The sequence below is a fragment of the Salvia splendens genome, chromosome 2, assembly GCF_004379255.2.
Source record: "Salvia splendens isolate huo1 chromosome 2, SspV2, whole genome shotgun sequence".
NCBI lineage: Eukaryota > Viridiplantae > Streptophyta > Magnoliopsida > Lamiales > Lamiaceae > Salvia > Salvia splendens.
In genome coordinates, this window is record NC_056033.1 from 10,540,086 (window position 1) to 10,552,900 (window position 12,815).

The window sequence follows — 12,815 nt, forward strand, 5'->3', positions numbered from 1 at the left end:
CTTTTTTGTTGTTGAGCTCTTTATATAGGTGAGGCTCTGATTCCTAGGGCATCCTCTTGGTGAATTGATGTTTATGCCCTTAAATAAGATGCTTAAAATCTGCTTTTTGCTCCATTCTGCTCCTGTCGTCAATTTTCTGATTCTCCTAGGTTCGGGCTACGACTTCTGATTATTACTTCAAATTCATCTCTTTTGCATCTACCAGGTCAGGTAACACCATCTCCTGGGTCCGGTAGATTTTTTAAGCACCTGAACTTAGAAACAAACATATGCGCTCCAAAAATATGAAATTTTTACCCAAGATCGATGCATGAAATGAGCCTTATCAATGTGTCAGGAGGTGTTTTTGGCTAGTCCGTCGGCTAGTCCGATCTATTGTGGATGCTCAAACAAAGTCAATGATCGAATCTCTTACTAACGAATATATGTGTCAACTACTTATAGTGAAATCTCAAACTACTCTCCTCATTCACCCCTCGCTCCCAAAACATCTCATGAGACTTATTTTCGTCCCGGCTCAAGTGAGACTTATTTAACACAAGAATTAAGGGGAAAAACAAGTACTAGTACATAGTTAATTGGAAAGATAATCAAATTTCATAGTTAATTGGAAAGATAATCAAATTTGCAAGATTTAAGGGGAAAAAACAAGTATACGGTTAAATGGAAAGATAATTAAATATGAGAGAAAATAAAGAATAATATATGAAAGAGAATAAAAGTTAAGTAAATTTTACCAAAAATGAAATAAGATAATCAAATAGTATGAGAGATGAAAACAAGGAATAAAATATGAAAGATAATAATAGTTAGTAAATTTTACAAAAAATGAAATAGGATAATATGTGAGATAAAAACAAAAGAATAAAAAGTTAGTAAATTTTAAAAAAAATGAAATAAGTTAATTAATTTGGAACATAAAAGAATACGTATCAATTAACATATACAGATATACTTGCTTAAACTCCTATGAAAAATTTAAAAAAATGAATTAATTACCTCAAAAAACTGAAAAAAAAAATTCGAAGAAGCTTTTACACGCAACACAGTCCAAACTTTTCAATCCCTTCATCGCTCTCGATTCTCTCTCGATTCCACTCTTGTTAATCGCTCATCAAATTCCAAAGGCGTTTCGATATCATCAAGATTTCAGCCTCATTTCGACAAATTCGTTCGATTCATCAACTGGGCTTTCAAGTTTTGTAAGTTTTTAAATGATGAAGCCCTAGCGAACTACCAGCATTCATTTATTGCGATTGATCTTCCTAAAATTGTATCTGTTTATTAGTATTTCTTTGTTTTATACTTAGTCATGTCGATACCAATGATGTATTTCTCGATCCTTATTGTCAATACTGAAATTATGGATATCCACTGCGATGTATTTTAGGGTTTTTTCTTCTTTTGTACTAGACTACATATATCATTCCTCGTTTGTACTACAGTTTTTTTTTGTTCCGGATTTGGGAGAGACGCATGACCCTCATGCGTCACCCGTTAATGAAACGCATAACCGTGATGCGTCTATGGGTAAGACGCATGAGGGTCATGCGTTTTTTTATTTTAATTGAAAGACGCATGAGGGTCATGCGTCTTAGGGTAAAACGCATGACACTCATGCGTCTCTCCTACGAACATAAATTCGCTCTGTAGCTTAGTGGTAAGAATTATGTGTTGTCATTGTGGAGACCCGGGTTCAAATCCCAGCGGCCACATTGCAATTTTTTTGGGAAATTTCTAGTATATATTTATTTAAAAGTTAATTAAAAGGAGTATTTTATGTCAATTTCTAGTACATGATTATTTAAGATATTTATGTTAATTAAAAGTTCCAATAATTTATTTGATAACCGTTTTGAATTGTTACTCATTATAATTTTTAAATAGTATTTTGTACTAGTAATTACAATTTTTTTGATTAATTGCTAGTACATAATTATTTAAAAGTTAATTAAAAGGAGTATTTTATGTCAATTTCTAGCACATAATTATTTAAGATATTTATATTAATTAAAAGTTCCAATAATTTATTTAGTAACCGTTTTGAATTGTTACTAATTACAATTTTTAAATAGTATTTTGTACTATTAATAAAAAAAATTGCAATGTGGCCGCTGGGATTCGAACCCAGGTCTCCACAATGACAACACATAATTCTTACCACTAAGCTACAGAGCGAATTTATATTTGTAGGAGAGACGCATGAGTGTCATGCGTTTTACCCTAAGACGCATGACCCTCATGCGTCTTTCAATTAAAATAAAAAAAAATTAAAAAACGCATGACCCTCATGCGTCTTAACCCTAGACGCATCACGGTCATGCGTTTCATTAACGGGTAACGCATGAGGGTCATGCGTCCTTCCCAAATCCGGAACAAAAAAAAAACTGCAGTACAAACGAGGAATGATATATGTAGTCTAGTATAAAAGAAGAAAAAACCCTGTATTTTACGGTTGATATTTCCAATCTATGATTTATTTACCGGGTTTGATCATATAATTCTTGAAATTATTCAAATTTTATGTATTGTAGATCTAATCTATCAAACCATGGAAAAGAAATGTTATTAATTTGTAGGCTTATTACCCTGTTTAATTATGTAATTCTTCCCATCTTTCCATTTGTGCCCTACTTGCTTTCTCTCTGCGCACCGCTTCATTCTTATGATCGATTGATTGATAATTAGGTAATGATCCAAATTTCTTCCCATCTTTCCTTTTAAATTTCATCTTACACTTTGTATATCGATGCGGGTTTCTTTTTTTAGGGCAAATTTCATTGTTTGGTGGCTTATTAGTTTCATTGATTCAATAGGCGACATTGTAGTACTTAATCTTGCTGTATGATAAAATAAATTTCAGGAAAAGAGCTGAGCATTGATTTTTGTACTAAATCAGGATAGATTCGGTCTTCTTTTTATTTAATTACTACTTATCTGGATCATCAATAGAATACAATCTTATTTTATTGTGCATGTTCTTCTGTTCATGTTCGTTCTAAACTTTAGTTTATGATGGATTGATGAAATGGAAATTTAGATAATGATTTTCACGAATTAGTACGTGAATGAGTAATATTTTGTGTTGGTTTTCATTCCGCAGCATATGGAAGGCGGTTCACGCTTCAGGATGCTTTGGACTACCGCCGATGGTAATATGTACTATCATAGTTTCGACGAGTTGGGTCTGAAGGATTGTAATGATCGAGATCTTGTATTATCTGGATTTAAAAGAAATCCGGAAGACTTTCTGATTGATGTTGGATTTTTCTGTGTGGGTGATTCCTTGTTCATGGTTGGAGGCGTGACGAAAAATCTGGAACCAACAAATGGATTGTGGTCTGCACTGCCACCACCTGATGGTTCTTTTAGTGAGTCTTGGACTCTTTGCCCCGCTACTATGAATGTAAAGCGATCCGTCCCCATTCTTGTCCCGTTGCATGATGGCAAGATATTCATCTGCGGAGGCACTAATGAACGAGAAGGTTGGGCTGAGATCTACAACCCAAAGAAAGGCGAGTTTGAGGGTACGAACTTTCCTTACATGGAATATCCTCTTCCCATCATAGTGGAGGATGACAGGATATTCACCTACGGGAGCATTTGTGCAAAACAAGGTTGGGGTGAGATCCAAAACTCGGATAGTGGCAAGTTCGATTGTCCCGATCCAGTCTCTTGCTTTCAGTGGACCGACCAAGTTGTTATGCTATACTATCACCACTTGCTTTACACCAAAAGGAAATTTCACAAACCATGTCAACCATCTCTCCTCTCTTACAACATTGCTGAACAACAATGGGAAATTTTTGCGGACAACCTCCCTCCACCATTATATGATTCTGAAACGAGGAACCTGGTTTATGTGGGGGGCGACATTCTATTCATTATCGACTATGCATCTACCTGGTTCGTCTATGATCTGTCCTCCAGAAAGGAGGCAGGGGAAGTGTTCGTGAAGGGGAAGCCAACGCGTAAGCGTGTGCCAGTGAAGGCAGCTTTCTATGCCGGCAACAAAGATATTAAAAGTACTAGTTGGATCTTGTACATATTCATGCCTATGCGCAGTAACTATTGTGATCTTGGATACGCCAAGGTCGAAGTTGTCTAAGGTTGGGGCGGGGATTACTTTGCTACATCTCAAATGATGGGTGTCCTGAGAGTCGGTCCCTTTTATGAGATTTATATGTAAGTCTGCTGACGTGAATTGATTTTGGAATTTCTTGGTAATTATGTCGTTAAATGGCAGCATGCTCATTTTTGTTCGCAGCTTTGCTGAGAACGACAAGAAAGGGGAAGAGAGTATCTTGTCTTCTTCCTCTGTATCAAAGAAAAAGGTTCAGCAGGAGGTAAAACGTTACCATCTTATCCCTTTGACTGTCTTAGGTTGTGAGAGTATCTTGTCTTCTAGTAACTTGACATGAGTGTTATCCTTCAGGCTGGAGAAGTAAGATTGATTATTTTATATGCAGGTCGATTCTGTGGAAAGTTTCTTGCAGTCGCTGGGCCTCGATAAGTATTCGATTACATTTCAGGCTGAAGAAGTATGGCTACTTAATTTTCGTTTCTTTGTTATTCTCAGTTCCGATTTCAGTATGTTCAATTAGTTATTGTGCTTTTGATTTTACAGGTTGATATGGCAGCTCTGGTACACATGAGTGATGAATATCTTAAAGCTATGGGAATTCCAATGGTGATTATTTCCTATTAATCTTTTCTTATTATCATACACTGTTATTTCCACCCTTGAATTGTGTTTTCTTATGTTGCTGCCATAACTATATAAACTAGATTACATGATCTGTCTAGACACCATTCATGAAATAGGGGTTGCAACAACTAGAACGAAAGTAAAAGCTAATTGACTCTGTAAATCGAGTTTAGAAGCAATAGACATTTGATAATACAAAAACTCTTGTAATCAATCCTTTTTCAGTTGATGTTTCTATGCCTGGAAAGATATGTGCTGGGGTAAAAACATGTTCAGGCTCCTAGTCTTGTGCATTCTGAGATTTTGTTGTCATCGGAAAATGTCTGCTCATTTCATGTTCTGCATCAACGTGTCAGGGTCCAAGAAAAAAGATACTTCTGGAATTGGAGTCGAAGCGTGATGACTGAGCGGGGCAAGTCCTTTCGGCGTCCTTGGATGTGGGGGTCGGTCGTGTCAATTGTTGGTGAACCCTGATCGGGGGTGGCTTTTCTTTTTTTTTTGGTGTTCCTAAAACTTTCATGTAGTTCTCTCTCTATGGCAGTTTCAAGTTTTTGTTGGTGAAAGTTTGGCTTGAATGAGCTTATCATTGTAATTGGAATATAGTACATCATATAAATCGAACCTTTAGTTGGTCATTTGTTGGTTTATGTTTGCTGTTCATATTTGGTCTTTTAGTTGGCATATAAACAAATATGTCTTAAAATTATACTCCCTCCATCCACGAAAAATAGAGCACTTTCATTTGGAACATATAAAAAGAGAATTCTTATTTTCTGATGGGATGTAAATTCTAAAAGCTATCAATCCGAAACGGAAATGTCAGTCGTGTGATAACACTACTAAATCTGTGGGAAAATATTAAATCTGTTTGCTAACATCTTGGAGAGAAAATTCAAATTTCAGATGTCAGTAAAAAAACATAAAAGATCAATATCTGTCAACATATACATAATAAGTTGTAAAACAATTCCTAAGAAATGGAGCAAATCGTATGCAAATAGACTTACCTATGAACCAATGGTTATTGCCAGAACTAATTAGCAATAACTAAATAAATATACATGTACGCAACTAGCTTGGAAGTTTACCATCTTCGAATTTATCTTTATTCTGTGTGTTCATTAATGTGTATGGTATTTTTTATGCTTTTAGCATCTTAATCAGGTTTGGTTATCAAGTTAATTTTATGATTTGTTCATTTCTAAGTTATTACAAGCATATAATATTCATATGGAGATTAAATTCATATTCTTTTCATTGTCGTCTTTTCCTGATCATGGCTCCTTTCTTCACTCAAATACATGACAAGAAACTGAAAAGGGTGATAGATTCTCAATATTTATCAACCCGTGAGAAACCTTACAACTCAAAGAGTAGGACCATAAGGCGCAGAAGAATTAAAATGCTAAAATGAAACTCAAACACAAAAATTATGAGCAGAGAAGAAACAGGCCAAAAGAATAAGCAAGAGAAGAAATGATATTGCTTAGGGAATGTGTACAGTGACATGTGTATGTGTTTCATAATGATTTTATTTAGTTAATGTTCTAAAAAAATATATGCATAGAAAATAGATCTAACACAGTAAATATATACTAATACTACTACTTATCAAGAAAATACTAGCTCCTTTGGTACAAGTTTCTTGACCTTCTCAAAAAGAACACTATTCCTACCTTCTCTTTCAAGAGGTTCAACCAGCATTGAAAAAGTGGTGGCGCCGAGTGAATTCCCTTGAACCCATCTCTTCCAAAATTGGAATTGCATCGTTCCACTTGAGAAGACCTTGCAGGAAAACATTGTACGTCACGGAATTAGGCAAGCAGCCATTGCTTAGCATCTGTGTCATCAAATCCTTAGCCTCATCAATTTGCCCTTGTTTGCATAGTGCACCAATGAGAGTGTTATAGGAGTATGTTATAACATCAGGCCGCAAACCTTTGGATGGAAGTTCGTCAAACACATCCTTTGCCTGTGAAATTTTATCATCATTGCACAATCCATCAATGAGCATATTATATGTTACTATATTTGGAACTATGCATCTGTCTTCCACGGTTTGCAACATGGAAAATGCTTCGGCAATACGATGAGCTCCACACAAGAAATTATAATTATATATACCAGGCGGCACTGGCTGGGATTGCATAACTTTGAACAGATTCAAACCATCTTCGCATCGGCCTAGACGAGATAAGGTTTGGAGCATTATTCCCGCATTGTGTTCCAACCCATTGTCACCAATCATGGCAAAAAGATGCGAAACTTCATCGCATCGTCCCATTTTGAAATATCCATTCATCAAACTAGTGCAGCCCACAATATTAGGCTCGATGCCGAATTTCGCTACAAATTGAAAAATATTTTCAGCTTCTACCATGTTGCCTAGCATACAATAACCATTCATTAATGCATTGTATGTGACAATGTTGGGTTGGATATCTGTTTGTTTCATAATCACCAAAATCTTATCTGCTTCTTCCATCCTTCCCTCTTTACACAATGCAACCACACAAATATTAAAGGTGATCACATTTGGATGGACCTTATTAGCCAGCATCACCTTTAGCAAATCTAGAGCCTCACTACATCTACTTTGATTGTATAACCCCTCAATTATCGAATTAAAGTTCACAACATCGGGAGATATCCCGTTATCACCGACCGAGAGTGGACAAGAGGCGGAGAGCTTCGTCTACCTTTCCATCCTTGCATAGACCATCAATAACCGCATTGTAAGTATAAACATTAGGTTGGCAGTTACCTCTTTCCAGTAGACTGAGCAATTGAAGCGCCTCGTGAGTACGCACCGCTTTGCATAACCCGTTGATCATAACATGATACGTTCGTTCATTGGGCTCGCAGAGTTGTTCTGCCGACAACTTGCATAGCAATTTTGCTGCCTCCGGGATCTTTCCGATCAACATGAGCCCTTTGATGAGATTGGTAAAGGTTACCACATTAGGCTCGAGCCCCCCGCTTGAAAAAACTGCCTAAAATTGCAAACCCGAACTCAGGTCTTTACAGCCGGCAAAAGCAATCGATTGTAATATTCAAGGAGTAGTGATTTAGAGGAACATTCCTCTTGAGCATTTCGTCGAACAGGTGAAGGGCAACGTGGTAATGTTGCATCTTCACCACAGCGCGACAATTTGCTGAACTCAATCACAGAAGGGCGTGGCCGCGATCTCATCATCTCCCGAAACAGAGTGACAGCATCATCGGCCGTGCGCAAAGATGCCAAATCGATTCTGGGATAAGCAGAAAAGAATCTCATTTGGCGGCTGAGATTATATACAGAAAACGAGTGAGAGGAATGGTATGAAGAATTCATAATGATTCTATCAAAATTCATGAGATGCCAATAAGTGTATTTCAGAGAATTTTGATGATGCTCTTCTTTCCTTTTTTTTCATTCTTAAATAAATATAAATTTAAAGGCGCGCTTCAAAAGACTCAAACCTGAAACCTTTGACGTGAGACATTATTAACCTCCTTACCGCTTATCAATTTAAACACACAATTTTGATGATGCTTTGATATAATGTAAATATGTAATCCTTATGTACTAGTATGTTATTCCAAGGTACTTGAGAATTTTTTTTCGGTTAAAGAGATGAAAAAAGAGTAAAGTACGAGAGAATATAAAGTTTTTGCAAAATTGATTCCAATCTGTATTACTAATTTAAAATGTTTGAGAAATAAATAATTAAGTTATTAAATACTACTTCCTTCGTTCAATAGTAATGGAATCAATTTGTCATTTTGGTACATTCTAATGTTCTATAGTAGTTGTAGTAGAGTCATTTCTTTTTTTAGTAAAAGTGAATATGGGGTCTATATTATTAAGAAGAGAGAAAAGAAAAAATTAAGAGAGAATGAGAAGAAGTAAGAGAGAAGTAGTGTTAGTGGAATGTGAGGTGGTGTTGAAAACTTTTCTTTTTTAAATATACTCTATTTTTCGTGGACAACCAAAAATGACAAATGTGCTCTATTTTTTATAGACGGAGGGAGTATCTTTTATCTCCCTACCCTTTTCATTTCCTACTTAACACAATTTTTTCTTAAATCACACAATGAAAAGAAATGCCTCCGAAACGGGGGAGTAATAAATTGTCAGATCTGTAATGAATATTTTGCAGGAAAACAATTTTTTAGAAATTGCTGTGTTATACTAATGTTGTTCCTTCCCGAGCAAGATGAGGTTGATCTGTAAAACAGACAACCACCACAAGATAGGACCTCTGGTAACAGAAAATCTGCATCTCAATATAAGAAAGCCTAAACAGACATCAGATACTACTTCTCTAATGAAAATCGTCACTGCCAGATTCATAGTAGTTCCTTGAGATGACACCAATGTTAAATCCACATAGAAAACACCCACATCGACCTTTTTAACCGATACAATGGATGCACCAATGCAAAAACATGCACCCTCAGAATTGCTCATCTTCCATGATCCCAACTTCTTCATCGCACGTAGTTGAATCTCCACCTTATGTCCTCATCAACACTATAAGCAGGCAGCACAACAACAGCAATGTATCCACACTGTTTTCCTCTTAGTTAAGACAAGATACATAAATCCAAATTACACACTTGTCTCTTTATCCAACGGAAGTTACAGTCGATCAAATAAAACTAGTTTCCTCGCTGCCCCTGCACTATAGATCTCTGCCTTCTTTAAAGGAGCTAATGTAACAGACTTCGTTCCCCCAACATGCAGGTGCAAGTAAATCCAGCAATTGTGCTAAAGGAACAATTAGTTTGTCTGCATTGCGTCTGCATGGTACTTCTCTAGATCAGCATCAAGATCTTCAGCAGATACCTTCTCACCACTGCGGCCCCCCCTTCCTTGTCCACCTCCCTGTCCACGGCCTCTTCCAAATCCACGACCTCTTCCGCCTCGTGGCCTTCCAAAACCACCTCTTCCTTGTCCACTGTACATGAAAAATTCATGAATATTAAGATAAAAGATACAACAAAGTTATAATCGTGACTTATTCAATTAACAATTAGCATATGAAATACTATCTTTCATCTCCCAAGGTTTCTTTCGAAACTTATGCAGAATTACATAAAACTAACTGAAATCTATCCCATTTTCCACACATGTTTGCTTATTCAACAAGCAACAGTTACTTTCAGAAGCATCAATTATCTAAACAACAGTTCTCTCAACTCATTCCTTTTTAGTTCAACATTCTAGCAATCCAACAAAAAAAATAACACCATTACACAGGACAAGGTTAACTCTACTCAAAGTTATAAAACGTGTTTCTTCATCGAAGTTAGGAGACTATAAACACATAAAACAGATAAGTAACACCACTGATTCTAGAATATATGTTGATCTCAAAATTCACTTACAAGAAGGCAATTGCAAAGACACTAACAAAAGGAAGAATTTACAAATCAAAACTAACAGGAACACAAGCAATGTGTTTCACTAGCAACAACTCACTAGAACCAAAATGTTGCATCAATTATTGCCCAAGAAGATCAAAGGAGCAATTGAGACCCTTCCTAAAGAGAAACACTTGAAAATGCCAAAATATTAAAAACAAATGTCAAGTCAGGAGTAGATACACACCTTCGAGGAGCTACATTTGAATCACCAAAAGAGCCAGCAGAAGCAAACCCTCCAGCGCCAGCATCATGTGCTGTAACGTTTGTTCCAACAAGTTCTAGTTTCATTGGTTTCCCATCAAGCTGAACATTATTATATCGCTTGATAGCAGCCATAGCATCTTGTCGTCTTGAGAAGACTACTCCAGCGGTACCCTGTAAAAAATCATTTTTCCTAAGCAATTGCAATTTGCAACACAAACTACAGAACAAGTAAGAAGTGCTGAAATTTAAATACCTTCGATCGCCCACTCCTATCATAGTGTACAACGTATCTTTTCAGGTCGCCAACCTCCGAAAACAGTTCCTATCATTGCAAAAATTACCTTGTGAGTTCAAAGGTAACGCAATTTTCGACAGTATACATAGCTTTATAACCCAGAAAGAATTGTGAGTCTTAGTTTGTATTCTCAGTATCTTAATCATATCAGGTTCCACAATGTTTGTCCAAGATGTCTGAGTGAGCAACCTCATCATTAACAGTTTGATTAATCGAGAAACATTTGTAGAAAAAGGCATTAAAAAGAACGGGCTTTGCGAGAAACATCTTAATATCCTCATTCGATACCCCATAATCCAAATTGGAAATATACAGCTTGGTCCCTGTCTCTATACTGGAAGATCGGCCGCCAGCTGGGAACATGTCATGGCCACAAGCCGTCTCAGGAGCCTACATTATCACAACCATGACGTATCAGTAAATTACTACTCCTATTACAACACCACACTGCGAAGAAACTAATTGCAAAACTAACAAGCTAAACATCCCCTACTCTTTAAACCCTATCAAGTCAGCTACTTTCAACAGGCGAAAACAAAATCGAGCAAATTAAACAATAACTGAAGTAAAAACTAAAATACGGAAGACGATCTGACCTTGGGAGCGGAATAGGGTGTAACGCGATTCGCGAAACGGTTCGTGGGGCGGCGAGCGGGGCCAGAACCGGCGGCGCGACCTCTGCCACGGGCGACGCCAGATTTCTTGTTGTTCTTAATTAGGTCGTCGAGAGACATGTCGAGCGCAGCGCCTGACATCTTCGCTTGCGTAGGGTTCGTACAAACGATTCGAGCGAGAAAGATCTGAAACAGGTGCCGATGAATTTAGAGTGTCCACTATAAGGCGGACACGCCCAATAGCCCCGCCCCAGTTTTTGTCAATAGCCCCAATTTTGTTGTCCATAGCCCCAAAATTTTGTGTCCACCACTATGGTGGACACCTCCAATAGCCCCAAAATTTTATAATCAACTTTTATTTTATAATATTTCAAGTAATTATGAACAACTTTATCGGGCTATACGTAATTAGAAGAAGCCGACTATACGAATTAAAAATAAAAATAAAAATAAAAAATAAAAATAAAAATAAAAAATAAAAATAAAAAATAAAAATAAAAATAAAATACAAATTAAAATTAAAATTAGGATTACACACTAAATTATATTTAAAATTAAAATCACACACTACATTGAATCTAGTACAAATCACTATCAAGTTTACACAACGCCACCACCTCCCCTACGTGCCCACACTTCTTCAATCAAATCGGCCTGCATTGTGTTATGTGATGTGGTCCTGCGCATATCAGCGAAGCGTTTGATCAAATATTCATTGCTCCGTGGTACGCCCATCTGGATCGGCGCGGAGGCGACACCGTGACTTGTATTATGCAATATGATGCAGGCTAACATAATATTCGCGACATCATCTTCGTGCCAAACTCGTGCCGGACACCGTATAATAGCCCACCGCGATTGGAGGACACCAAAAGCCCGCTCAACGTCCTTCCTAGCACTCTCTTGTTTGTGCGCAAAATATTGTTTCTTCGGTCCTACCGGTTGGCGGACAGTCTTCACGAATACGGGCCACCGCGGATATATTCCATCTGCCAAATAGTAGCCCCTACTGTACTGCGTACCGTTGGCTACGAAGCTGATTTCTGGCCCCTCCCCCCCGGCACTCCTCGTTGAAGAGAGGTGACGACTGAAGAACATTGATGTCGTTGTTCGAACCTGCCACGCCGAAATACGCATGCCAGATCTTCAGTCGGTAGTCCGCAACGGCTTCCAGTATCATCGTTGGATGTTTGCTTTTGAATCCAGTAGTGAACTGGCCTTTCCATGCCACGGGGCAGTTCCTCCACTCCCAATGCATGCAATCGATGCTTCCTAACATTCCTGGGAAGCCGTGCACCGACCCGTGCATATCAAGTAGGCGCTGACACTCATCCGGGTTGGGCTTCCGTAGAAACTCCCCACCGAAAATTTCCCGGATCCCCTTACAGAACTGCCTAAGCACCGTGAGGCCAGTAGTCTCACCCATCTGTAGGTATTCATCGAACATGTCCGCTGGTCCGGCGTAGGCAAGCTGTCGGATTGCAGCGGTGCACTTCTGTTGTGTGGACAGCCCGATCCGGCCAGCCGCATCACGCCGGAGGGTGAAGCACCGGTAACGCTCCGCCAAATTCGTCGCTATATA

General features: G+C 37.9%; 2 protein-coding genes and 1 pseudogene across 3 annotated transcripts; 1 reads left to right on the top strand and 2 right to left on the bottom strand.

The window, feature by feature from the left end:
* Window positions 1-2,537: 2,537 nt before the first annotated feature.
* Window positions 2,538-5,355, top strand: LOC121787745 (Usher syndrome type-1G protein-like). 2 transcript variants are annotated; one of them, XM_042186584.1, is made up of 6 exons: window positions 2,538-2,688; window positions 3,104-4,185; window positions 4,268-4,346; window positions 4,470-4,541; window positions 4,628-4,690; window positions 5,065-5,355. In XM_042186584.1, the coding sequence occupies exons 2-6, from the start codon at window positions 4,142-4,144 to the stop codon at window positions 5,113-5,115; spliced, it is 309 nt and encodes a 102-aa protein (XP_042042518.1). In that variant the 5' UTR covers window positions 2,538-2,688; window positions 3,104-4,141; the 3' UTR covers window positions 5,116-5,355. The 2 variants fall into 2 exon arrangements, 1 of the variants encoding a protein (XP_042042518.1); XR_006047530.1 differs by having other exon boundaries at window positions 2,539-2,688.
* Window positions 5,356-6,186: 831 nt separating this feature from the next.
* On the bottom strand, window positions 6,187-8,225 carry LOC121787736 (annotated as a pseudogene).
* A 1,029-nt stretch (window positions 8,226-9,254) lies between these two features.
* On the bottom strand, window positions 9,255-11,418 carry LOC121760838 (THO complex subunit 4A-like). The gene is made up of 5 exons (XM_042156444.1): window positions 11,216-11,418; window positions 10,908-11,009; window positions 10,578-10,646; window positions 10,305-10,495; window positions 9,255-9,651 (listed from the first exon to the last, which is right to left on the bottom strand). Exons 1-5 carry the CDS (start codon window positions 11,372-11,374, stop codon window positions 9,474-9,476), a joined length of 699 nt encoding a protein of 232 aa, XP_042012378.1. The 5' UTR covers window positions 11,375-11,418; the 3' UTR covers window positions 9,255-9,473.
* Window positions 11,419-12,815: the final 1,397 nt, after the last annotated feature.